The sequence below is a fragment of the Pygoscelis adeliae genome, unplaced genomic scaffold (assembly GCF_000699105.1).
Source record: "Pygoscelis adeliae isolate BGI_AS28 unplaced genomic scaffold, ASM69910v1 Scaffold26, whole genome shotgun sequence".
NCBI classification, from domain to species: domain Eukaryota; kingdom Metazoa; phylum Chordata; class Aves; order Sphenisciformes; family Spheniscidae; genus Pygoscelis; species Pygoscelis adeliae.
In genome coordinates, this window is record NW_008825104.1 from 552296 (window position 1) to 579096 (window position 26801).

Here is a 26801-nt window from a genome sequence, read left to right on the forward strand (position 1 = left end):
GGGTCTGGAGAACAAGTCTTATGAGGAGCGTCTGAGGGAGCTGGGGTTGTTTAGCCTGGAGAAAAGGAGGCTGAGGGGAGACCTCATCGCTCTCTACAGCTACCTGAAAGGAGGCTGTATCGAGGTGGGTGTCGGTCTCTTCTCCCAAGTAACTGGCGATAGGACGAGAGGAAATGGCCTCAAGTTGCGCCAGGGGAGGTTTAGATTGGATGTGAGGAAAAATTATTTAAAGAGTAGTTAAACATTGGAACGGGCTGCCCGGGGAAGTGGTTGAGTCATCATCCCTGGAAGTATTTAAAAGACGGGTAGATGAGGTGCTTAGGGACATGGTTTAGTGGGCATGGTGGTGTTGGGTTGACGGTTGGACTCGATGATCTTAGAGGTCTTTTCCAACCTTAATGATTCTATGATTCTATTCTATGATTCTATGATGGGATGGCAGGAACACTGATTTATAGTAGTCAATAGATGAGATTCTTGACATTTACATAGAACCACATCATAGGTGCAGCTGGGAATAAATGATTTCTCATGTGTCCATGTGCACACAGAAAACTAAGGGAGGACAACAACAACAAGGTTTACTCTTTCTGTACCATTGTTTTTATTTGTCTCCTTTCTTCAAAGTGTCAGTGTCTTTGAAGAGACGGAAGTGTCTCTAAAAGTTAAGCTCAGTAACATTATGTTAGTGTCAGTAATATAATGCAAGACATTGCACTTAATTTGTGTGGTAATGCTGGGTCTTACTGAACTTAGAAATTAGTTATTTTCTGTTTTCATGTGCCAAAAAATATAATTTTATTAACAACTTTCTACCACAACTCCATGTATTTTATTTCTAGCATTATATTTTGCAAATCATTATAAAATGTATGTACGCAATAAGGCATAACAGGTGATGCCTTGAACTATTGTACCTTGCATTGTTAGTGCAACTCATGCTGGTCTCATTAATTTCCAGTGTGGGATCTCAGCATTGGACACATGTTCTGGGCTTGCTTAATCTAAATTGAATTCACGCAGTGTCTGACTTTGTGTGACTTGCTCTCAGGGTAAACATCATCTAGTTTGCACAGCTTTCTGGAAACTACGATTCTGCAGCCTAGCTACTTAGACTTCAAACTTATTAGTATCTCTGATGAACTTTCTAATGCCACGTTCTAGTAAACACTGAACTTCACAGTGTTTCGATAGGAGGAACTATTAGATTCTGTTGCCTACCTTGTATTTCAAGCCACAGTATATCACCAAGGTGTTGTCATAAAGAGCCAAAAGACTGCAGTTACACTGAGGTTAGTCCCTGGATGATGTTTATATGCAACTGTTGAAGAAAAGAAGAGCTAGGAGTGCTTTTACAACCTTTGCAATGGGAAAGAACTGACTATATTATATATGTCAGATTATTTGAGAAAATATTGCTTGTTTGTGCTACAAGTGCTATGGAGAAGTAGAAGATCACTTCCTTATTTCAGGTTATCCCTTGTGTGTGTCATAAGGTTATAACATTGTATTTTCCTCTTTGCCTACAGTTTTATGTTGAGCGATCATGTTATCGTATGCAATGACCTTAAAACCTTTGAGTCACTGCTTTCCAAAACATCATCTCATCCAGCTGCATTTTTGATTTTGAGATAAATTAGTCTGTATTTTGGTTAAGTTAAAAGGCTCTTTGCTAAGTTGCAATTATTATTGCATGTAATAATAACGGTTTTATCTCACTTTTAATTACCCCGTTGATCTCTATTGCTAAAGGTTTGCTTAATCATCTCCAATAATCAGGTGTTCTAGAAGAACCTGCTAGTTGTTGGAACAAAGGGAAGAGTGTGTTTATCTTGGAGTGTGACCCATTGGTGTACCTCAATGATTCCTCTTGATCCATTGATACGGAGTACTCTTACAAGCAGATGTAGGTGTTCTGGTACAATCAGTCCTTCTTTAGAGACTATACATGATATGCAGATCTAAACAAGGTAAAAGCAAACAAGCATTTCCTTTTCTCTCCCTATTCCACACCGAGCCTGTGACTTAATTTTCTTGTGAAATTTTGAGCATTCTCTAGGGTTTGCATTGCTTCAAAGAACTGCCTCTTCAATTCCACTTCTGCAAGTGAGATTTGTTCTCCTTGCATCTTTTGGACAGTCTTTTTCCTCTAGACATGTCTATTTTTACTGTCAATGGCCTTGTCCTTTCATTCCTTTCCTTACTGATACCTGACACTGATACCAAGTTCTTCTTTTCTCTTTTGGGAGAAATTAGTGTGTTCAGTCCCTTGACGATCATTTGCATGAACTGTTTCCCCTGAGCTTCCATCGCTACATTTTCCTGAATTGTCCTCTGCTGCATAGCACTGTTCACATTCTGTAATCACGATCTATGTGATTCTGCGACAGATGCAACACCAGCTCTGCTAGCAGTTATCTTGCTTATTACAAGATAAACTATCACAATGGTAACTTAGGCTTGAGAAAACAGATTAATTGGGACCTGCACAGTACCTAAACACATACATAGGTTATTACAATGCAAAGAGCAACTGATTTTAACTCCCCAAAAGAAATGTTAATAGATTAACTGTCTGCTTGAACATTAGTCCCTAAAAGAACTATTTTACTTTGTTTTCAGTAGACTGCAAGGCATTTCTTTTAGATTAACTTCAAGTTTCTTGCAGCTGATCTTAAGGCTTTTGAAATACTCAAAATAAAAAGGAAAATGTTTAGTAGCTTAAGGAGGGTTGAGAGCAAATAATGTAGTATGAGGCTTATGAAACATTGAGGATTTTAAAACTGAAGTTTTGGAGTTTCTGAAAGTCTCTGAAGAAGAAGGGAGAAACTGTTGTGGCCATAGTTAATACAACAAAAATTCTGACTTTGGTTGTTGATAAGGTGCCATTTGTTCTTCAGTTATTTAAGAGTAATGATTTTCTGAAGCTGAAGAAGGAATCATTATCTCTGAGTCCATTGTTTACTAATTAATTAATTTTGTGTAAGTTTTCATAATTAAAAAACCATAACAACAAACAGTAAATTGCCATGACCTTTTCTATATATTGATAAGAAACTAATCCCTGTCTAGATAAAGGGGAAAAAAAGCCTGACTTCAAGTTCCTGGGTAGGTGTATTAACCACAAGCTTACTGCATAAAACGTGGATGCTGCTTCTTCCTCTTGTGTGTTTTTGGACAGAAGTATCTGAGTTTTTTTGTTGAACTGGTTTAGTTGCATGGTGTTGCATGATTTTGTGTTTTGTTTGATTATACTAAATGAATTGGAGACTTACGCAAGATTGAGCACCTCTCTCTTTTCTCTGAATCATAATACTTTTAAAATTTATTTACTTGGACTAAGTGCATCTCAGCGTATGCAACTCTACGTTAATGGAGAACTTTGAATTTTAAAATGGTGTTGCCTGTTGATTACAAGCAATATTACAGCTTTTTTTATGCTTAAATAAGAAAATTAATGGTTGGGTAAACTGACTGGTTTTTACCTTTTGACTTTTCTATTATCATCTTGCCAAGATACAAAGCTTAGTAGTCACAAAACAGGATAAAATTTCCAAATAGACTTTTCCAAATGAGGAATCTGGCCTTTGAAATAATGAATGCTATTTACTTAACAATTTTGAAATACATTGATTTGAAGATCAAATTTAGTACATAGGAACAAATATACAGTCAAAAACTATAAATAGATTATAACCTATGAAGAGTAATGATTCAAGATAAGTGATTAAGAACGTGAAACATATGATAGAAAGTTTCAGTAGCTGAATAGTTTGTTAGGGTAAACTCGTTAATGAGACATGAATGTTTCATAGTTGAAAGTGATTTTAAAAATGTTACTGTTGCATACTTTTAACTTCTTGACCTTTTTACAAGTCATAGTTCTGTTTTGGTTTTACTTCTTAAATGCAGTTTTTTATCATAAGAGGAAGTCATGTCCAGTTTTGAATTCACCCTGTAAAAATAACTGCATTTCTGAAAATACCAGTGAACACAGAATTTCAAGCTTCAGCCAAGAGCTTCAATGAATTTAAAAACAATAGATGACATAGGATTCTTGAACGCTGGACTCTCTTGGCTGACATTTGTATGAATTGTTTGCAATTTTGCAACATGCACAGTATGCAAAATATAGAACATCTGACTAAAATTCAAAATTTTATTGTCGGATTAAAAAACGTTAAAACAGATGGAGCTTTATAAATTGCTTTGCAATATATTAAAAATTGGATGAGCTCTTTCTGCCCGTTTCCTCAATTTTTGTCATACTTCCCAGCTCCCCTCCTCTTCAGGTAAGACTGACAAATTTTTCTGTAAGGTTTGGTGAGTACTTGGTTTAACATTGTCACTGAATTAGTTATTTAGTGCTTTGACTTGATTAAATGTTATTCTCTGAGGAGGCAGGGATTGTTTGCCAGTCTTATTTAATTTGGTTATAGCTATTGTACATACATTTCTAGAATTACAACATTTCCCTTAGCTAAATGAACAATACAAATAACTTCTTTTCCTTTTGTTTTCTTTTCTTGAAGCCGATCAACAACTTACCCTTACACAGAAACCCAGATGTACAGCCAAAACACTGGGGGAAATTATTTTGATACTCAAGGAAGTTCTGCACAGGTGACAACAGTGGTCTCGTCTCATAGCATGGTGGGCACCGGAGGGATTCAGATGGGTGTCACAGGAGGACAACTCATTAGCAGCTCAGGAGGAACCTATCTGATTGGCAATTCAATGGAAAATTCTGGTCATTCAGTGACTCATACAACGCGGGCCTCCCCAGCGACAGTAAGTATTTCAGACTGATGCAAAATCTTTGAGACTAGTTTCTTAATCACTCAGATATTCTTGCAGACTAACATGGTTTTTGTGACAGAATGTATAACAATATTATGTTGTCAGAATAAGTACTACATAGTACTATCTGTAAAATAAGTAATAAATATATATATAAGAAAGACACAGGAGCAAGAATACTGTGAAAACTTAAACATGAAGGCAGACCTTTCCCTTGACTGCTTGCGAATATTTACATTTCATAGGTTAAATTTCTGCATTCAAGTAATATCATTGAATGCTTTGGGAATGCTCATGTAACAGTTTGTCTGAGCTGAATATTTGTCAGGTTGGGAACTAAAACAGCCTCCTTTAACATTTTGTATTTTTTCTGAAAACATAAGAAAAACACAGTGTTGTTTATTTAACATTTACATCTAACATAGTTATACTCATGTAAGTTACAGATAGGTATCTGTAACTTCCCTGCATTTGTTCAGTTTGTTTGCTCGGTATTAGTGTAGGTTTGGTAGCTTATTTCAAAATATTTCCAATTGTTCAGAATAGTGAGATACTACCTTTTAACACTTTGTTCCTACTTATCTATGATATGTCTCCAAAGTCTGTTCCAGATTAAAAACTCATTGTGGAAGTGTCTTACAATGCTATAGGAAGATGTATTCTGTTACAACTGTGATCTATAATATTGTGGACACTTAAACATAAACACAGAACTTTCCCGTAAGAGCTTACTCAGCCCTATTTCAATCAGGAAAATGGGTTTATAGCTAGTCTAGCTTTGCTGCATAGCCCTAATGAATACTTCTACCTAATTGTTCTGGGTATTCTGGTCTGGATGTAGAGATTTGGAAGTAATGGGGAAGAGAATTGTGAAGCACAGAGTAGGAGGAGTTGAAAAATATAGTAAAGCATCATTAATAATACAGATTCATCAGTACTCAAAGGGGCAACAAAATTAGGGAATTTATTTTTAGGAACCAATGTAATGAGTAAAAATCTAATACTTTTCTACTTGGAATTACGATGAATGTTTACGATAGCATTGGATAACTTAGATCTGATAAAATCTCAGTATTTTGATTCTTAAGGTGGTTGGTATGGATAAATTCAAAATTGTTGTACAATGTAAAAAATTATTATTTAATCCAAAACCTGTGTAGTATTATTTTCGGAGAATAAAAATTGTGAAGAGTCATAATTCTTTGATAGTATAAATATCAGTAACATAGTGGGAGCTTTCAGCTAGCAACAGAGAATTTTATATTTGAGTTACAAAATAAAAAGGAGTGTGTATTAACATTTGCCTATATTTTACATGACTTTAATAGAAAAACAGAGTTTTTCTATTAAAAAAAAGCAGCATTCCTCTTTCAGATTGCTTTAATTAAAATCAAGACTTTAACTTGGCTGTTTTCTTTTTTTCCTTTAAAGTCCTCTCTCATTTTACTTATTTGAAGGATATTTAATGGGAATTTTTCACCTGACTGTGATTGCCAAGCACAGGCAAAACAAATAGTTTTCTATAGGCATAAGTAAGGCATAGGTCTTCTAGGTGGAATGAAATTTGAGAAGTGATGTTTCTTTAAGTACTTCAATGGCAATGATATTCCTACATTTTCTTAGTTGTTTTAAATTGTTCTACAGTTGAATACAAATATTGCCTCCTTTAGAGATCATGCTAGTTTTCTCCTTAATCAAATAAGAACAAATGCATTTTTGTGTTTTGCAATTCATGCTGTAAGTTCTGTTTTATTCACTAATAACAGAATTCAGTCAGTGGAAATGCTTAACTGAATGTGAAATCAAGTGAGGCTTAAATGCATCCGGTAAACACAAATGAAGAGTAGTAGACTTACTTTGAAGTTGGATATCCTAAAATTATTTGAATGATATCAAAAGTCCATGCTATATTTTGCAAATTAAAAGCTATTTTGATTTTTTTGCTAAAATTAGAAGTAAAATTTGCCAAAATGTAACAAAATCCAAGGTTCATACCTTCATCAACAACTTTCTCTTGCTTCATGTGTCAATAAAACAGCCTGTTTTAGTTGCTCCAAGTAACTTCTGTACTGCTGTATCAACTTGCCTTTAAGAATAGAAAAGAAATACTGCTAATTAAATTACAATTATTGAATTGCATTTTTAACACTAAAATAGTTTCTTCTGTTTTTTAAGATGCTATTTATTTTGTATAGCAAAGTTCTGTAAGTATGAGCCATTAGATTATATTAGAAGTACATTTCTTGCTAAGGAAGTGGGACACAACATGATTTTAGATTTTCTAATTTTAGGCTTTTGGTGTGTATGGTTCAGCTGAAATATTCAAGAGTCAATTGAAACACAAAAGGTTCAGCTTAAACTGTAATTTTAAAGCACTGTCCTGGTTTCGGCAGGGATAGAGTTAATTTCCTTCCTAGTAGCTGGTACAGTGCTGTGTTTTGGATTTAGGATGAGAACAATGTTGGTAGCACACCGATGTGTTAGTTCTTGCTAAGTAGTGCTTACACTAGTCAAGGACTTTCCAGCTTCCCATGCTCTACCGACTGAGAAGGCTGGAGGTGCACAAGAGACTGGGAGGGGGCACAGCCAGGACAGCTGACCCAAACTGGCCAAAGGGACATTCCATACCATGTGACGTCATGCTCAGTACATAAACTGGGGAAAGCTGGCTTGGGGGGGCTGCTGCTTGGGGACTGGCTGGGCATCGGTTGGTGGGTGGTGAGCAATTGCATTGTGCATCACTTGCTTTGTATATTATTATTATTATTATTATATTTTTGGGGGGGAAGGAGTGCGCGAGTGGCTGTGTGGTGCTCAGTTGCCAACTGAGGTTAAACCACGACAAGCACCAAGTCTGTTTTAATTTTACTAGAGGGCATAATTAAACTATGCAAAATAGAGCAATGTAATATTTTATTTGGATTGTACCTTAGATGGGTAGAGCTTGTTTCACTTGTGATCCTCATTTGATCTTTACCATCATAACTTTTTTCATTGTTTTATAGAGAAGTTATTGGAGTCATCAAAATAACATGTATCCAGGCTGGTTTGCTAATAATACTCAGAAAATATTTCCAAATTTTGAATTAGTTTGGAGAATTTTCGTATGGAGACAAAGGATATAGAAATGAGTAAGAATTTACTTACTAACACATGTGGTCATCACAAGCTCTCTTTACTTTTGCCATAGAGGTACTAGTTCTGTTTACTCTTTTCAACTGATAACTTCATTTGTTTTGTTGTTATTCACCTTCACTGATCAAATCTTTACCTTCTGTGACAAGCAAATTAATTGTAGTGTTGATGTTATCTATTTCTGATACATTTAGTTTAAGTTAAAAGAAGCAAACAAACAAAACAGTTTCAGGTTAAAAGTCAAATGTAATAAACAAGTCCATTTTATTAACTGTGTCTCAGAGAAATGAAACTTAATCTAACTTACTTTTCACTAGCTATGCTATTTGGTTTATACAGAATTCAATAAAAGACAATCAGAGACTTTTTACTTTAAGTCTATCTTCACTTTATTTTCTTTAAGGTTTAATGTACTTCTGAGTTCTGCTTCAGGTTTAATAAAGAGCTAATATTTTGTTTGTAACATTTCATCCATTTTAATTTATGTCAAATGTTCATACAAGAAAGCTGTCCTGTTTAAGCTATAGCAGGTAATAGCAGTGTTTTTATAGCCAAAATATTAAGAATTGTGCACAATCAAAACCATTAAAACATATATACAGTAGTGGTTTATGTTAGTATTCATGAAGAACATTTGTTAGCATTTTCTTTACTCATTTAATTTCCATTGATTTCATTGCTTCTTCCCATTATGTCCTTTGCTGGCCTATTAAAACTAGTTCTCTACCTACTAAATAGGATTTTTTCACTAAAGCAGAAAGGCATTCACATTATAAGACCTTCTATGTAAGATATTAGGTAGATAATCAGCTTTCCAAAATTACCATTTTCGTGTGAATATATGTGGATTGGTGAAGGATAAATTGTGATTGCATTGAACAAGTGATTTACCCTAGCTGGATGTCTATTTGAAATGAATTTGCATGTTGAAACCTGTATGAAAGAGTAGTCTGTTTGGTTTATTGGCAGCTATCATTAAAGAAGGGGTGGCTATATTTAGGAGACTAACTAGAAAATTGGACTGCCATGTTAATAATGAAATCTAAATCACCTTCCAATTTTTTTTCCATATGTAAATGTCTAAGGACTGTTCTTATGATAAAACAGGATGATCTAATCAACATATTTCGTAATATCACAAGGTTAAAAAATTCATATCGTTTTTAGTAATAAATGTGTTGTTATGCTTGTCAGCCAGTGAGAGGCTCCCATCTATTAGTCTTGTTTTCTAACAAGCTTTATGACTGATGTGCTATTACAGTTGTCATTCATCAGTCATCACCAACCATAGGAGATGTCCACCCATGCTGTTGGCAGAAACTTATCCTATTTCAGTGCAAATCTAAATGTGCATGAAAATAGAAGCAAAATTGATATGGATATAAAGTATCACCACAAATTATTATTTCTGGTAGTAAGCACAGTGTGCAAAATTTGCTCTTAACTTTAAAGGAAGGATGGTACCTACCCAAAATGTGTTGTAATTAATGGAGGGAGAAGAACAACAAGAAGTAGTAAGAAGGCCCAGTGTAAATATCGTATCCTGCTAATATAATTTTAGTCGAAGTATTGTAATTATTTTAAGAACGAAAAGTAACAAATGTTTAAATGGTCCATTAAAGATGGAGGAGTTATCATTTGGAAAATAGTTTGAGATGAGATTTTATTTATTAATCTCTTTCTTGGTAGAGGAACTTTTTCCTCCTCCATTCCCCAACTTTTCTGGTATATATTTATACATATATAATTTTTATTTAGCTGGATCCATCTTCACATAAAACAAACCATTTCTGATCAAATTGAAGATGCACAGATTTTTGTGCTGCAAAGGATTATTAGATCATTTGCTCTGATCTCTTATACTGGCAAGACATTTACTTATGACTTCAACTGAGCACAGTGACATCTTTTGTGAATAAAGGCATCCATTTCCAGATACAAGAAGGCATATTTTCTTCTGCTTTTAAAAGAGTCATAAGAATGGTTAGTCACTACTACTGCTAAAAAACTATTTATGTGGTATGAATTAACCGGAGGGGTGGGAAGTTTAGAGGATTTGTGGATCTTGTGCCTTATAAACCTCTGCTTCCAAGCCTTTTCCTCCTGCTTTGGTTTCTCCTTCAGAGCTGTGGAGCATCATGGCTTCTCCCTCTCTCTTCCAGAGGTTTCAGTCTAGCAACGTGGCCAAAATAACTTATGTCTTTCTTTGCCCCTTTGAGTGCCTTGCTGCTCCACTGTAATGTCTTGAGTTGAGGCTATGCCCTTTTCAGAAGACAGGGAATGTGGGATAAAGGGAGAATGACCCTACTAAGGTCAGCCACACCTACCCTGTCTGCATTCTGGCTTCACCTTCCTATGCTCCTTGTTTCTCTTCTGATACAGTGTAGCTTCAGCTTTCAGTCGTTGGCTGTTAGTGTCTTTTCTGCATAAAAGCACTGTAGCACCTCACAGGTTGTTTCCAGTTTTGGCAATTGAATATTTATTCTGGTATTTGTGTATCAAAAATCAAGATGTAGTGTTGTTGGAAACTCAGTTTATTCCAATGTAGCATTCCAGTAACTGATTAAAAAATAGAATGGGTTTTTAATCATATTAAAAATAGGTATCTTTGAATCCGTGAGAAGAATTTCTGTTAATTCCTTTTATTTGAAAATGCATAAGCTGGATGCAAGATGACTTGCCACTGATGGTCTCATAACAGTCTGATTACCAATGGCATGGAGGCATCACCTTTCTAAAGGACTGGATTTTTTGGTTTTTGATTAAATACACGTTTGTTCTAAAATGGCCACTCTACCTCTCTCTAAGGCTGTCTTGCCATTAATGTTTTCAAATTTGGTTTTAATAATAATCTGAACTAAACTTTTCTTTTAGCTTCTCAATTCTGATTTTCTGGTGTGTGTAATTCTGAAGTGTTTCCACGTGTTTTTCAGTCTTAGGTGGAATGTATATGTTCTAGAAATCCTTATAATCAGCTTGACAAGGGATTTTTTTTTTTTGTGTTTTCCTTTAAGTTTTTGTACTAAATATGGGGAAAATGACCACAAAGAGAAAAAGTTTAGAATCTGTTTGAGGATGTATATAGTAGGGATGAGTATACAAATAACTGGATGATCCAGGGGATAGATGGTGAATAGGTCAGTTTGACCATATGTTTGAGAACTTTCAGCAAGGAAGCTAAACATGGGCAGCAATGTTTCATTTGAAAATTTGAGAAGGAGAAAGTAATCTGATCTAAGCTCCAAATGTTTTTTATTTTTCCAGCCTATGGCTGTTAGGTGTGCTTTGTACCCCTATGTTGACTCCATACATTCTTTTGTAATCACTAGAGAACTTCTTATATTCATTAGTCAGTATGCATGCCTTATGTACATGCACACTACTGGAGGTGTGCGTTTGCAGCAGGTATTTTGACCAGTATCTGTTATGTATATTAAACTTGGATGTTATATTTACAAATTAATCGATTTTAGGAAAAAAAAGCCTTTTTCTAAGTTTTCAAGGTTTATCAGCATTCTTTTAAGGTCAGCATACGTAAAATACCATGCTTATTTTACATCTTTTTGTGGTGTTCTCTTTCTGCATATTTACATTTCTTTCATTCCAAGAGACCTAAAAAAGTATCTTTCTTTCTCTGTTCATACTACTGTTTCATTCTCTTGAGCAAAATTTCATAGAACCTATTTACAGGTGCTGCTATGGCTTTGTCTATTGTGAGGAAGGCAAATCTTTTTAAAATTTAATTCCTCCAGCTGTAAGGCTAGACCTGAGTTCTCTTAGTGTGGTCAATACTATTTCATTTTCAAGCTTCTATTTCCTGGGCAAGCTTCTCTGCCTAACACAACCCTCTGGCAGAAGTTTTGGAAAACAGTACGACATACACAAATACTCTGTCCTGAACCAGAATTGAAAGCTGCTGTAAATGATGCATGTTTGTGGCATCCTAAAACAGTGAAAGCATCACATTTTCAAAAGCCTTGAGTCCATTTGTCCTGTAGCTTCAGGTTAGTTCATGATGTGTATACACCTTATTTAGGTAAGCACAGTTGTCATAAGTACCCAGGACTGTGCTAGCTGTGACAAATTAATCTTTCTTGTACACATACGATGAATTAGTAATTCCTTCATAATGGAGCATGTGATGAAAGCCCCTTTAGAATTTCACTTCCTTTAAAGCCTAAAAAGGCAAACCTTTGGAAGTGGATAAAAGGCATTGTGAATGGGAGGTGCCTGTGGAGATAGAGACAGGAGCTATCTTTTTTGAACATGATGCAACAATGTATTGAATTTTAAGATACCACCTAAAGTTGCCTGCTTTGCTGCTGGTGGAGGGTGGTTTGCAGATGCAAACACATAAAGAAAATAAATTGTACGATATCCAGATTAATCGCAAAACCTCAGGGCTTAAACTTCTGCGGATTGTTTCCTTTATGTCCTGACCTCCTCAGAACAACTCACTATAAATACTTTGTGTTAATTAGTTGAATTGTTAATTAATTAGTTGAATCAGGAAAAAGTACTATTTCTTTCTTCTTTCTAAGAGAAAGGCAGTTTTTTTCAAAGTGGGTTTGGGATAGGTATTTGCTGTGTCTATGCTATACACATCTGAGACTATTATGCGTAATTTGTTTATCTAGTAACATGTTAATGAACACTAAGACATAAACTAGCAAGAACAGTTAATAACTTCCAAATCAGTAGATCACATGAAGACTGAACATTGTAGGATTCTGGATGCATATACTGGGATCAAACTGTTGAATTTTTTAACCCCGGGGAAATACCCTTAATCATTAACAACTGTGTCAGAGTATAAGGCAGTATTTTAGTTGGCAAACAAAGTAAACTGAAGAAGTCTGCAATCATGGTTTTCATAGCTATCATGCTCTAAATTAGTGTCCGCCCATGTTTATGTTACTATACAAACTGATTATCATTCCTACCAGTAGTGTAACATTTAACATGGTTTAGTTGGAGTTGCAGTGGGACTGATAGTGTGCATTTCAGTTATCAGTCAGAACTTTTTAATAAATAATGTTTTTAGTCTTGTTAAGAGAAGAATAGGAGAAATGTATGACTGATCACATATTCAAATAAATGAATGTGTAATTCTTGTTGTCATTTAGCATTTCAGATATATATGTAGTTAGTTGTGCCTGGAATCTCTCACTGCTTATTGCTAAAAATGCAAGGGTATCAGTCTTCCTTTTGTATTTATGCAGAATAGAATTTTAACTGTTAATATTATTTTCATATTCTTTCCACAAAATATCACAATAAAAACCACTGCATTACCTATGTAGTTAGTCTGTGTATGTGCTTAAATGCTGTTTTGAATAGAGATGAAATTATATTCAGTTTTACTGGAATCTAAATAAAAGTCCCTGGCCAAAACTTAGAACTTAAAAGCTTGAAGGAACAGATCCTTTACATAAACAACTTTTTTTTTCAGGTAGCTGTTACTCCCTATACACATGGTGCTCTGTGTCACATAGATCATCCTGAAAACCCAAAAGCTTGGAATAAGAGAATAGAATAAAATAGAGTATTTCAGTTGGAAGGGACCTACAACGATCATCTGGCCCAACTGCCTGACCGCTTCAGGGCTGACCAAAAGTTAAAGTACGTTATTAAGGGCACTGTCCAAATGCCTCTTAAACACTGACAGGCTTGGGGCATCAACCACCTCTCCCTAGGAAGCCTGTTCCAGGGTTTGACCACCCTCTCCGTAAAGAAATGTTTCTTAATGTCCCGTCTGAACCTCCCTTGCTGCAGCTTTGAACCATTTCCACGCATCCTATCATTGGATACCAGGGAGAAGTGCTCAGTACCTCTCTCTCCAGTTTCCCTCCTCAGGAAGCTGTAGAAAGCAATGAGGTCACCCCTCAGCCTCCTTTTCTCCAAACCGGACAAGCTCAAAGTCCTCAGGCACTCCTCGTAGGACATTCCTTCCAGCCCTTTCACCAGCTTTGTTGCCCTCCTCTGGACACATTCAAGGACCTTCACATCCATCTTAAATTGTGGGGCCCAGAACTGCACATAGTATTCAAGGTGAGGCTGCACCAACGCTCTTGACCAGCTGGTTATGCTGTGTTTGATGCACCCCAGGATGCGGTTTGCCCTCTTGGCTGTCGGGGCACACTGCCGGCTCCTATTGAGCCTGCTGTCGACCAGCACCCCCAGATCCCTTTCTGCAGGGCTGCTCTCCAGCCACTCCTCTCCCAGTTTAGACAGTGTTACTCTGTCCCAGGTGCAGAATCTGGCATTTTGACTTGTCACTTTCAGGTCACTGATGATTGCCCAATGCTCCAGTCTATCCAGATCCCTCTGCAAGGCCTCTTGTCCCTCAAGAGAGTCAACAGCACCTCCCAGTTTGGTGTCATCACCAGACTTGCTAATGGCGCATTCGACTCCTGCATCCAGATCATTGATAAAAATATTCAACAGAACTGACCCTAAAATTGAGCCCTGAGGAACACCAATAGAAGAAAACAAGAAGTAGTTGGAAATTTTCAGAAGGGGCAAGATGAATGATTTAGTGTCTAGAAAATATGTCTTCAAATCAAACATATTTTATGCCTAAAAATAGTTAAGAAGTGATTGTATAGCCTACACAGGAAGGTTTCTGTCATTAAAGAGATGTGTCTGTCAGATAAATCTGAAAGTTCATTTTATCGATATTTAGAGTAGAAATAATGAACAAAATAATTAGCAGTGAGAACAATTTCTCTTGAGAAGCTTGCCCTAGTGGAATATGATGAAGACTCATTTTAAATATAGATCACATATCTTTCTGAGCTTGATGAAGTAATTAACATGTTTTAATGGTGACCAGCACTGCTTGGCTTACGCTATGCAGTAAAAGTGAACACAGATTCATTGTCTTCAATGGCCAGTGAAATCTACTTCTAAAAGAAACTCCAGCAACAAAAATCCCCCAAATGACAAAAAAGAAACAGTTTCTTTATTTGGTTCATTGCATAGCACCAAAAAGCATTGAAGCAATATGGCAGTGAGGAATGAGTGTCATCTGTAATGCCACCTTTCTTTTTAAGTGCAATTACTACTACTTTTTAACAAATTGGTTCTCTGAACAAACAAGGCCACAAGTTGCAGCAACAAAATGAGAGTAGTGCAGTAGTGGGAATGAACAGCAGGAGGTGTAACTTCAGTGCTATAGTACTGCTGTGGACTAAGCATTGTGGAACAAGTAACCTAAGATTCAGAATTGGGCTTTAAATGTGTATGTGGTCTTCATTGTTTGATTGTAGCATTATGTTAAGAAGGGAAATTCTATGGCTATGGTATATAGTAAGTTGGACTTACTATGATGATGTTTTAAGCTTGTAGTTTTTATCATGCGGCATGCTTTTAAAATTTGATCTTTCCTGTGTGATTGAATACTTTGACATCATAATATTTTCCACTGAAGCAAGAAGAAATCAGAATATTAAAAAAAACCCCACCACATTATTGCCATGTAAGAGTATGTTTTCTTACATAGTAATTGTGTATTTTTAATAATATACTTTTTATAAAAAAAGTCTTGTCTAGCTAATATTAAACAGTTGTAAGAGAGAAATAAGAAGTGATTCCTCACAGTTATTACAACAAAATGCTTGTCAATTGCCCTGTAAAAAAGGGAGAAGTTAATTTTATATGTAAATTCAAATATCAGCTGTAGTATTTTTCAGTTTCTGCTATACAGAGAGTGAATTCAGCCAATATTGATGAATTATGCCACTAAAATTATGGATGGTACTGTGATATTTGAAGTAAGATAGGGAGGGCTCATTAAAAAATGTCTACATGGAGGATGATCAGTGTTTTTAAAAGTATAAGTGGTAGTTTCCATTGTTTTCATTTTGGCCATTTAATGTAGCTAATTAATTGCATGCCTTTTCTTACCGTGCATCCCGTTGTCTCTATCATTTTCATTGTTGTTTTTGCTCTTCTAGCTTCCCAGTTAAATTAGTTAGGTTCTAATATTTTTTCTTTAATGCTGTCATTATCTAACTGATCAAAATATACATTGATATTAAAAAAGAAAAGAATGGGAATGGATGTGAGAGTATTCATACATTTGCACTTGAAGAAATACTACTTTGTATTTTAGTAGTGCTGTGTTTTCTTTTCCTTTTAAAAGGCAAAATTATTGTGAACAAATCTGCTTTTCCAAAGGCTGGATCCTGCAGTCTGTATAACTCATGACTTTCCATTTACTTTGACAGCTGGGGATATTCAAAGGGTGCTGGCAGCAGTAAGGGTGATGTCCTGTCCCAGTGAAGCTAATGGTGGAAAATCTATTGAATTATTTGGGTTTGGGATTTGATTCTGTGATTTCAGAGAGCTGAAGTTTTGTTTCTAATTCAATGCTTATTGCAAGCTGTGCATGTCTCTTTCTGATTTAGTTGGAAGGAAAATATATGGATGCCTCTGTTCAGGCTTTATTTATTTTTTTATTTTATTAATGATATTTTTGTTCAGTCAAGGTTATTTTTGTTTCAGTGCAGCTCACCAATTTCCTGAGCAGGTTGGAAGGTAAAATGGACTTTGAGGCTGTGATCCTGCAGTATATATGCAAGCAAAATGTCTTTCTGACCTCATTGGGGAGGTTTGTGTTCACTGGGACTCTGGAATGAGGCCTTTTAGTAGAACATATGCCCTAGCCAGGAATAAAGCAGGCATTTCTATTGATCTGTAAGCAATCTGTCAAAACTTCTCTGATCAGGCTTTTTTACTATCTTGTCTTGAGTCCTTTTTTTAATGACATCTATTATCAGATTGAAATGGCGATTGAGACACTGCAAAAGTCTGATGGTCTGTCCACTCACAGAAGCTCTCTTCTCAACAGCCATGTAAGTTGTCTCTTCTTCACATACACTCTCTCTTGCTTGTTCTGCATGCTTAGCCTGCCTCTAAATGTTTGTTTTATTTTATTACTACTTTTTGCTCTTAATCTTCTCATCTTAGTTGCTTGTAATCTACATCTCCCATGGCTTTATTTTGTCAGATGAAATGTCTTTATGGTATATTGCAGTGTTACCTGTTTCCTATGCTCTACACCTGTGTTAAAACAAGTTAACACATTTAACTGTTTTGCGGATTATAGTATAAACGTCAAGATAAAGTTCAAATAATTCTAAATTAGCTGGCTTTTGACATTTTAAGTAAAGTTGTCTACACAGCAAAGTCTGTGTCCCTATATTGATTTTGGGGTATGTGAAGAGGAAGAGAAGAAACAAACAGCATGCCTAAATAATTATCATTAGATTATTTTTAGGTGTTTCTTCATTTATTCTGAATAGAGTTTATTATTAAATGACTTAAGAATCCTAAAGATCCTTATGATGACCTGAAAAAAAGATGAAAGCATTATCTTAATTTGAAGTACACAAAAGAGTCTTGTTCAGCTGCGTTTTGCTTTGTTCTTACTCTGCAAATCTTACAGTTAAGAACTTCCCATATACAAAGCTAAAATATATTTGGGTAAAAACATGATCTCCAAATATAGTGATAAATTCATTATATGTAACTTCAAAATAAAGCAAAAAGGCCCAAAGTTAATTTTAAACTTACTATATAAATAATAATATTGCTTTGTAAGTTGCTAGTCTTTCTTGAAATTTTTTTTTTTTTTCTGTTGGTATTTGTGGTTTTGGATTTTGTATTTTTGCCATGTTGATTAGTTTGTATTTCTCTTGCCTCTTTTTTCCTTCTCAGCTTCAAATTCCTTTATTGTTTTACAGAAGAAATTTAAATTTGGTTTGTGGTCTTAATCTAAGAATACGGTGGTAGAGGCTGTCCCTCAGAAATCAAATTAAAAATGTATGTTTTAGCAGGTTTGGGTTTTGGATTTTTTCTGTATGGGTCTGGTTATGTCAAAGTCAAAACTAGAATTGTTTTGCGGAAATTTTAAGCAAACTTTTTCTTTAGAAATTGACAAAATTGAAAGAGGAAAATCACATTACAAGAAGTTATACAAAAAGTTATACAACAGAAGGACTCTTAGATTCCACCTTGGATGTTTATAAAATAATTGTTTTGAAGATAAGACAGTATCAAAATTATTATTTAAAAACTAATAGATCATATTAGACAGGTAATATCAAAATTATTATTTAAATGTCATTTTAAAAGGGACCATAACTTTTTTTGGCAAAGTGTCAGAAATTTATGTTAAGACTTGGAACACTTGAACTGTTGATAACTTCAGGTTTAATCCTGTTATGAAGTCCAGAATCTTGGTATAAAACCAAGCAGAATTACAAGATAAGCTGCTGTGCCCCAGTAAACTGTTCCACTCATTCCTGGTGCTATGCACTGTTCACAATGTGTTCCTAATAATGAGATTCGCATCCAATGGTTAAGTCTTATCATGATATTTCTTTCTTGACTGTGAAGGCTTTTTCAGAATTATTCTGATAGGGATGTATCTTTGACTCCAGGGGGAGGGGGGTGGGGGGGAGATCCCTGTACATATTTTTGTGATGATCAGTCTTTCCTAGCTATGATAATTTTGGAAGAAGTTAACAATCTAGATCAAACTTACTGGATGTTTTGCCTATTTTTAAACTAATGCTTATTGTCTTTAAACTCAAGTAAGGACAGTATGGAGGAAGTTTAAGTATAGGTTTAGTCTTTGTCTCTTTAAACTGTTCCTGATTTTGACTTTTAATGGTTTGGTTTGGAATCTATTAAAATAATTGGGTTTAATAGGTTTTAAAATAGAATTCTAAATTGTGTGTTTAACTAACTTTCATTTTGCAGATGATATATTAATTTGTGGGAAAACACTAGTTTTGTGATTGGGAAAACACTAGTTTTGTGATTGGGATTTTCGCCCGACAATACCTTCATGAGGTTTTCTAGGATATTTTTTTTTGTGTAAATTCACGTGTGCTCATTTTAAGGAGTTTGTAATTTCTCCTCTGTTTTCTTTTCTTTCCTGGTTTATTTCTGCATGAAATTGAGTTATTTAATTAATTGATAGTTGAATGTTTTATAAAAATTGCAGCTTAATTGGAGTCACAGTCAATTTAACAGGTCTGACTCTGTAAATATTTCATACCTTTACCCATCTTACCCATACAGTATGGTCTGTACTACGAATTAAAAAGCCAGGATTCAAACCTGAACAGCTCAGTTTTAGAATTATATTTAATCTTGGTAGAAAAAAAAATTTTTTTAAGTTGTTTACAACAGTTTTATAATGTTTGGAGATAATTTTCCTTTTAAAATCATATATTAACTGTACTTTTTCTTTCAGGCTATAATCTAGCAAGTAATGACTTCAAGCCTTTGCTACTTAGTAACTCCACCCAGGAGCAAAAATTCTTATATTGCACTTATGTTTTGATTTGGTTCTTTTGGTGTTGAATAATGCAATTATGGTTGAAACAACATCTGTTAGAAATTAATATCATTCATGAAGTGCACTTAAAGTGATTCATAATAGGTTAGAAGCCATCTGGAGGAAAATATCTTTAATGCTACATACAGAACTTAACTGGAAAATAATAATTTTTTTGTCTGTCAGTCTTTTGGTATTGACAAAGTTTTTCCTTTTAGGGAAAACAGAAATACTTCACATTCTGTATCTGTTCTGATTAAATTATAGATTTAATAATTTATGACAAATGCTATATAAATGTATATAATATAAATATAGATGTAATAATAGATTTTAAATATAAATAAAACGCAACAGTTGAAAGTTGCCCAGACAGGTTTATATGAGGTCATTAGTGAAATAAGTTTAATACATTCAAATAAAAGTGACTGTTTACGATTATACTTTTTCTTCAGCTTTATTTCAAAATGACAGATGCTCATTTTGGAAGTACTTGTAAATGTTAAGACTTTTAAAATGATACGATAACTGATATAAATATGATGATCTGTACTTTTTCATTTTGTCTATTTGAAATGCAAAATCACCTGCAAACGGAGCTAAAAATTTTATGTCCTGGAAGCGTTTACATCTTACTTCTGTATATTTTTCTAGAGCTTATGTTTAAGAAACATGGAAAAGTTATGGGCATGTTTTCAATAGCAAGCAAATATGGAAATGGTGTTTGAAAGGTCTAGAGTAAATTTTATAGTAATGTTTTTGCATTTGTATTGGTGAATTTCTCACTGTGACTAAAACATAGCTATAAATTCAACATATTTGTTATCATCTGTACTTCAGTACATAACACTTGTGATAAAGAAAAGGTCAGGACTGAAACATTTCATGGCTATTGCACACTAAAATATTCATATTCTTTTCATGATAAGTTACACTGAACATTGATGGAACAGAATTTCTGCACTGCTGTAACAGAAAATAATTCTGCAAAGAAATAACGCATAGACCATGTATATCTTCCATTGTCATTTAATAATTTGTGTTTTGGTTATACTAGTTACTGCTTTGCTGGACTAAATTGAAAATTATTACACATTTGTGTGAATATCTAGCTCATCAGAGTAAAAGTTTGTAGCAAGTCTTGAAGACACAACGTCCTCAGTTTGCATTTTCACTGGATAATCAAATTAAATCCAGAGTTTTGGTAAGATCTCTGATTCTAGCAGACTTGAATATTCACACTGTACTATTTTGGTATAAATAGTTAGGAAAACAGAGCAATAAAATTCAAACAGAAAATGAAATTTGTGAATCATTCAAGCTTTATCTAAAGGAAAATTTCAGGGAGCTGAAACCGTGACAAGTACTGTGGAAAGATAAGGAAAATGTTATAAAAAAACTAAAACAGTGGAATTTAAATGCGTCCTCAACCTATATTATTTTTGATCTATTTTGTCATTCTCCTATAATGTTAAATCTAGGAGTATTAAATTGTCCTTTTTACTTTTTTGTATATTAGTGGCAGCTAGATGTGTTTCATGAGTGTGCACTACTTGGAGAGTCCAGTGATGTTACATAAAAAGTCTTTTCTTGCACATGTCTGAAATTACCTACCGCAATTACAAGAAAAGATTAATATTTTTGCAAGAATCTTATTCTGTTCCTCCTGGAAGTCAAAGGCTAATAGGCTACAACTGAAAGGGATTGTACCTCTAATGCTTTATAGATGTACCAGTTATTTTCAATGTTATCTAGGTTGCTCTTTGACTTATATGCAATAGCTTTTTTCTTCTATGTATCTGAGAGTAAAGAATATCCTATTCAGTCAAGTGTCGTAATGTTTTTTAACATCAGGCAAAGAAAAACAGTATAATATTCCAGGTTTACAAATACATTAACTGACTATTGTTAGTCCAAGGAGTTTGTTTTCTGCAATTTATGTGAATTACATTCATGATTACTTTATTTCTTTGCAGTATTAACAGTTTGTCTCCAAAGCATAGACACCTTTATCAAGTATTGGTGTATGATACTGAATCAAAAATATTTTAAGAAGTGGACACTTACCCGACATCATAAGTGCAATGAGTTCTGCTATTTCCTAGTAATCCTGAAGATCCTAAAGCACTATGGTATAGCTAGCATTTAAGGAATTTCTGAAGAATGACATAACTGTTTAACAGACCTGAAGCGTGGTTTCAAAACTGTCAGAAGTTAATGTTGTGTGGATGAGATATTTTTAATAAAGTAATAATGATTTTTTTCTTTTCTGTTTTGTATGTGATATAGCTTCAATGGCTTTTAGACAACTATGAAACTGCAGAAGGAGTGAGCCTTCCAAGAAGTACCCTTTACAACCATTACTTGCGACACTGTCAGGAACACAAGTTGGATCCAGTCAATGCTGCCTCCTTTGGAAAACTCATACGGTCAATCTTCATGGGATTACGGACCAGGAGACTTGGAACTAGGTTTGTGTTAATGAAATCCTGAACTGTAATAGAAAATACCAGTAAGAAACTTGTCTGCTAGTCAAAAAATAAACAAAACCTGTATTTAAATATTACAGAGCTTTTCTGACAGTTCTGTCTCTTAATGTTAAACAGTTCTATGCTTTTCCAGATGTTGTTATACTTCTACTTCTCCTGTTTTCGACTGTTTATGTGTTTACATTTTGATAAATATACTGCAGATTTTTATCAGTACAAATAAAATGTAGCTTGTTGTTTGGAAATTAGTAGGAATTGTGTTTCTCCATAAATAGGTAAGTTGTATTTATTTGCATTTTATTTTTCTTACTCAAGTGGATTACAAGTTAAAATGCTGGATAAGATTTGTTTAAGAGAGTGAGTTATTTTCCCTAAGGTGGTAAAATGACACCGATATAAAACGGGAATGACAGGAGAGTCAGGCCTGATTTGTGGGTATTATTTTCCAGCCAATGTAAATTGTAAAGTAAATGAAATGTAGATGCATAAAACTAGTGTTACTGTTCTTTTAATTCTTGCTCTTTCATAAAGGGGGAACTCCAAATATCATTACTATGGGATTCGTGTCAAGCCAGACTCTCCTCTTAATCGACTACAAGAGGACATGCAATACATGGCTATGAGACAACAGCCCATGCAGCAGAAACAGAGGTAAAGTGTGAAATGAACATGAGTACTTATTAATATTTCCAGTTCATAAAGCCTTACTTTTCCTTACATGAAAAAGTTGAAATTCTAATGCAACTTCTGTTCAGCTTCTCTGCTGTGAAAAATAAAATTCACTAGATATCCAGTTGATGTCACTGAAGTTGGGTATCAGCCAAAATGAAAGAATGTTTACCTAGAAATTGTCATAAATTTGCAATAATAATAAAGTGAGATATGATATGAACAGACTCTTCTTAACTATCTTGAGTTCTTATCGCATAAGCTGAAGAAAAGCAGTAAGAGCTTGAATTTCAGATTTTGCTGTTTGTTTTCATTACTATATCATTTTACATATAAGCTGCTTGTAAGAAAGCTTATGATTAAGCTCAGGTTGGTGTATATTTCCTCTCCCTGCAAAGAATTAATATGACCATAATGGTTTGCCTGTAAGTTGATTTAAGTATTTTCCCTCAGCATCTGTTGTTCCTGAGGATCCTGTGGAAGCTCAGAAGTATTTGAAAGCAGTGGCACAGTGACCACAAAGGTCTATGCTGGTGGTGAAAGAATGTGTGACTATGCACGTGAAAAACTATCTTGAACAGAAAATTTTAGGAAAAAAAATGGAAATCAGTACATTTCTTTGAAATTAATTTTTGTTTGACTGATGTCAGTAACCTCCCATATTACCCTAAAGTGAAAAATCTAAGATGTGTAATTTCATGAAACTCATAGGCAGAACAGCAGCATATCAAGCAAGACATCTTTAGAGCTATTACCCGCAGCAAATCCAATTGAATGATCAGTTTGGCATAGTGTACTAAGCATATTTTGTGGCCTTGGACACAATTGGGATATGGAAAACACAACTTCAAACTTTAACTTCAAACACAGATATCACTTCAATCTGAAATAATTTTACTATCACTTCCAGAAGTAATTCCAGCACTAAATACATATTCATGGTAAGATATATGATCTTAACTATCTTGTACTGGGCATAATACGGAAGTATGAGATGTCTCCCAATATGATCATGTAGGAAATTCTTGTTACAAAAATCATTGCAGGATTATATGGTAGGAAAAGGTGATAGATACTTACAAAACCTCCAAACAAGCTTATTTTACCCAGTGAAGCTCATTCACTTACAGATTTCATTCACTCGCACTCAAAATCACGTGTATGCACCAAGACATATGCCCCAATGGTCTAACTAGAATTGTTTCTATGAAATTGTTTCTGGAGAAGTTATGCCAGTTATCTAATCATCATCACCTCTCTTGTCGTCATCTTGATTCATAAGACAAAGTGATTTTGAACTTGGATTATATAACTCTTAGGAGTGGATACTACTTTTCTTTTATTATTTGCTTTATTATTTTGTTTAACACCACCGTATGTCTTATGTAGTTCCCTTATTTTCCTTACCTAGGTATGTTTGGTGGCATTTTCTTAACACTGTCTTTATATCAGTTTGTTCCCTGATTATATTTGAATGAAATCACACATATGGCATTGTGCAGCAGTTAGTGCATACCTTTCCTTTAACCCATGTTTTGCACGTGCACACACATACACGCACAGGCACACTCCCATTCATACTCAATTCATACCAATCTTAAGCTCTGCTGCGAGAATCTGTAAAGATACTGACAAAGGATGGGAACTACAAGGCACTGGATAATTATGCTGAATAGGTAGCTGTTACATGAAAAATACTGTGCTGTAGTAGAAAAGTTGGTTATGCATTATCTTCAGTTGAGGCTAGCAATAAGACAGAGGAGAAAAGGAAAGGGAGAGAAGTGGAAGCCTCTATAACCTGTCTGCAATACTGACTGCAGAAAAGACCACCATGTTATTATCTCTTAATAAGAACAATGGCTTTGTTATTAAATCCTTAATAGCAGCTGTTCCAATATTCCTTCCTAGATGAAGCTTTATCTCTTTGCTCAGGAACTTGCATTACTTACCTTCTTGTCTTTTAAGACAAAAGACAGGCTGATCTCTTTACATTCTTGAAATCTTGCGATGTCCAATTAGGTACGCTAGAAATCGAAGCATTGTTCACATAGTCCTACTGGTGTACTATTCATATAAAGTAGTTCTGAGGATCTTTGTCCATCCCTTAGTTCAGGGTACATAGATCTCAGTAAAATATTTTCTGTCTTTCCAAAATCCCAGCATCCTAAATAAATAAAATGCAGAGATGAAGGAGCTAGCCAGACTTTGACAATTGCACTGTGAAAAATGTATATTGCCTCTGCTCATATCATCAAACATACAAGCAATACTGAATAGGATAGAGAAATTTTCGGAATGAAGATGTTTATCCAACAAAATACAGGAAATTTTCATTGAAAAATGGAAACTCATGAGCCACTATTACTTTAACTTATTCATACTTATCTAAACCAGAAAACTGCAAAATTTTCTAATAGAAACAGGGATTTTTTAAAGCCAAGTGTGATGATTCCAGAACATTTTTGTCTCATTGGAATGTGCTGATTATGATAGTCATTTTAGAAAAAGATTTAACAAATATATTAAATTATTCCACAATCTAGCCTGTTTACTTCATTACAGCCACTCTCTAGCATGCAGCAATCATGAGCTTTGGTACATTCCTCTCTCTCTTTGTAGCCTTACTTTCTAATTTTAGGGTAGTCTTTGGTTATACAATGTCAAGCTTTATTTCACATTCTTGAAATAAAAACGTCTGTATATTTTTCTTGATTAATTTTAATGGAAACTGAGATACGCTTGTGTTTTGTAGCCCTCAGGTTTTGGGGGAAAAAAGAAATGCTAAATATAAAAATGGCTTGACTTAAAACTTTCAGTGCACAATTTAAAAAGTGAACTTGTGTTTTTGAAGTAAGATTTCTTCCACATTTACAGAACATGCTTAGTATCTAATTTCAATGTTTGATATATGTCTGTATGTATTTTTATCATAGTTGTCCTAGTGTATTGAAGAATTCTAGCAGGATTTATTAAGACATAACTAAAGGACTTAATATTATAATTTGCATGATTAGGGTAACATCGCTCTTTCTCCAGCTTTATTAATATTTCTAATGTTTCTTTTGTCCTTTAAATCAGTGGTAAATTGCAGTCAATATACTTTTCCTGTGAAGTTATACCAATTCTACCACCTCTGTCGGACCCGTCTAATTGGATAAACACTTCTAGCCCTTTTTGGCAAAGACTGTAGACTGAATGTATGCTACAGATCATTTTTCTTTGTTCCTTTTCTTAATTTGAGGGTCATACACCTTTTCTATTTGCATAACTTGAATATCCCAAAGTGCTCTTGTATGTTCATGTTCAGAGTTTGTTCTGGGCTTGAATTCAAGGGTCTGAGATTTATCAGACATAAATTTCAGATGGAAGGTAATGCTGTTAGTTGCGTAGTCTTGGTTGTGATCAGCGTGAGCTGTGGGAGTACTCTTTCTTTGTTCTAGTAAGAAGAAAAAACAGAGTAACTACAGATCACAGAAGCTAACAGTCCTATCTTCCAGCTGAGACAGTGGTTTGGCGACAACAACCACATATCAAGAGACTTAAAGCACCTTTGAACTGAAGAAATGCACAGTTAACGACTAGTCTTGGCTGGAGGATAATAGCTAACACCCTGCCTTTGAGCTGGACCTGCTGTATGGCTAAGACTTGCAAGGGAAGGCCTGGCTTGCCTCTGTCATCCTGCTCCTAGATGTTTTCCAGGGTAGGAGAAAACAGGATATTTAAACGGTTATATTATCCGTCAGTCTGGATCAAATACAGGCCTGACTAACAGTGAATGGACATCAGACAAAGACTGTTAGTGAGAAATAAAGTAATATCCAACCCAAATATTATGCCAAATATATTTGCACAGTTTTAAGTCTGACACTAAACACTTGCCACTTGAAAGTACAATCTTGTTATGAAATCTCTTTCCCATAAGCATTCCTTGTCGGACCATTTAAGGGAAATATATCAGAGATACAATTTCTGAAGTCAGGTTCCATTTTTAGCCTGATTTTATTTAGCTCTTCATGAGTAGAAGTTTGTGGCTCAGAAGCTAAATTATCTTTATGGCTTAGTCTAGGGAAATTGATACAGGTATGCTTGTCTTTTCTTTAGGGCATTCATAACAATGTAAGTTTTAAATTCTATTTCCAGAAGTAAACCTCCAGCTTTCCAAATTAATTTCAAATATATCTTTCAGTTCTTACACACAATGATTGTATCTTTTTGCTTTCATTTATGGGAGCTGAACATTCAGCTAAGATTTTTTTTTTTAATAAATACAATAACTGTATTGTTACCTACTGTACATTATATCATTCAGCTAACACATATATTGTTGTTCTAACCAGAAATCATTAATCACTACT

At 34.6% G+C, this 26801-nt stretch overlaps 1 protein-coding gene across 1 annotated transcript in view; it reads left to right on the plus strand.

Annotated features, from left to right (window-relative positions):
- RFX3 (regulatory factor X, 3 (influences HLA class II expression)) overlaps positions 1-26801 on the plus strand; it is a 62338-nt gene that overhangs the window by 16640 nt on the left and 18897 nt on the right. The window contains exons 3-6 of the mRNA XM_009327218.1: positions 4533-4791; positions 16719-16793; positions 21578-21759; positions 22309-22428. Of these exons, the coding sequence (XP_009325493.1) occupies positions 4533-4791; positions 16719-16793; positions 21578-21759; positions 22309-22428 (636 nt within the window). The remainder of the gene's footprint in view (positions 1-4532; positions 4792-16718; positions 16794-21577; positions 21760-22308; positions 22429-26801) is intronic.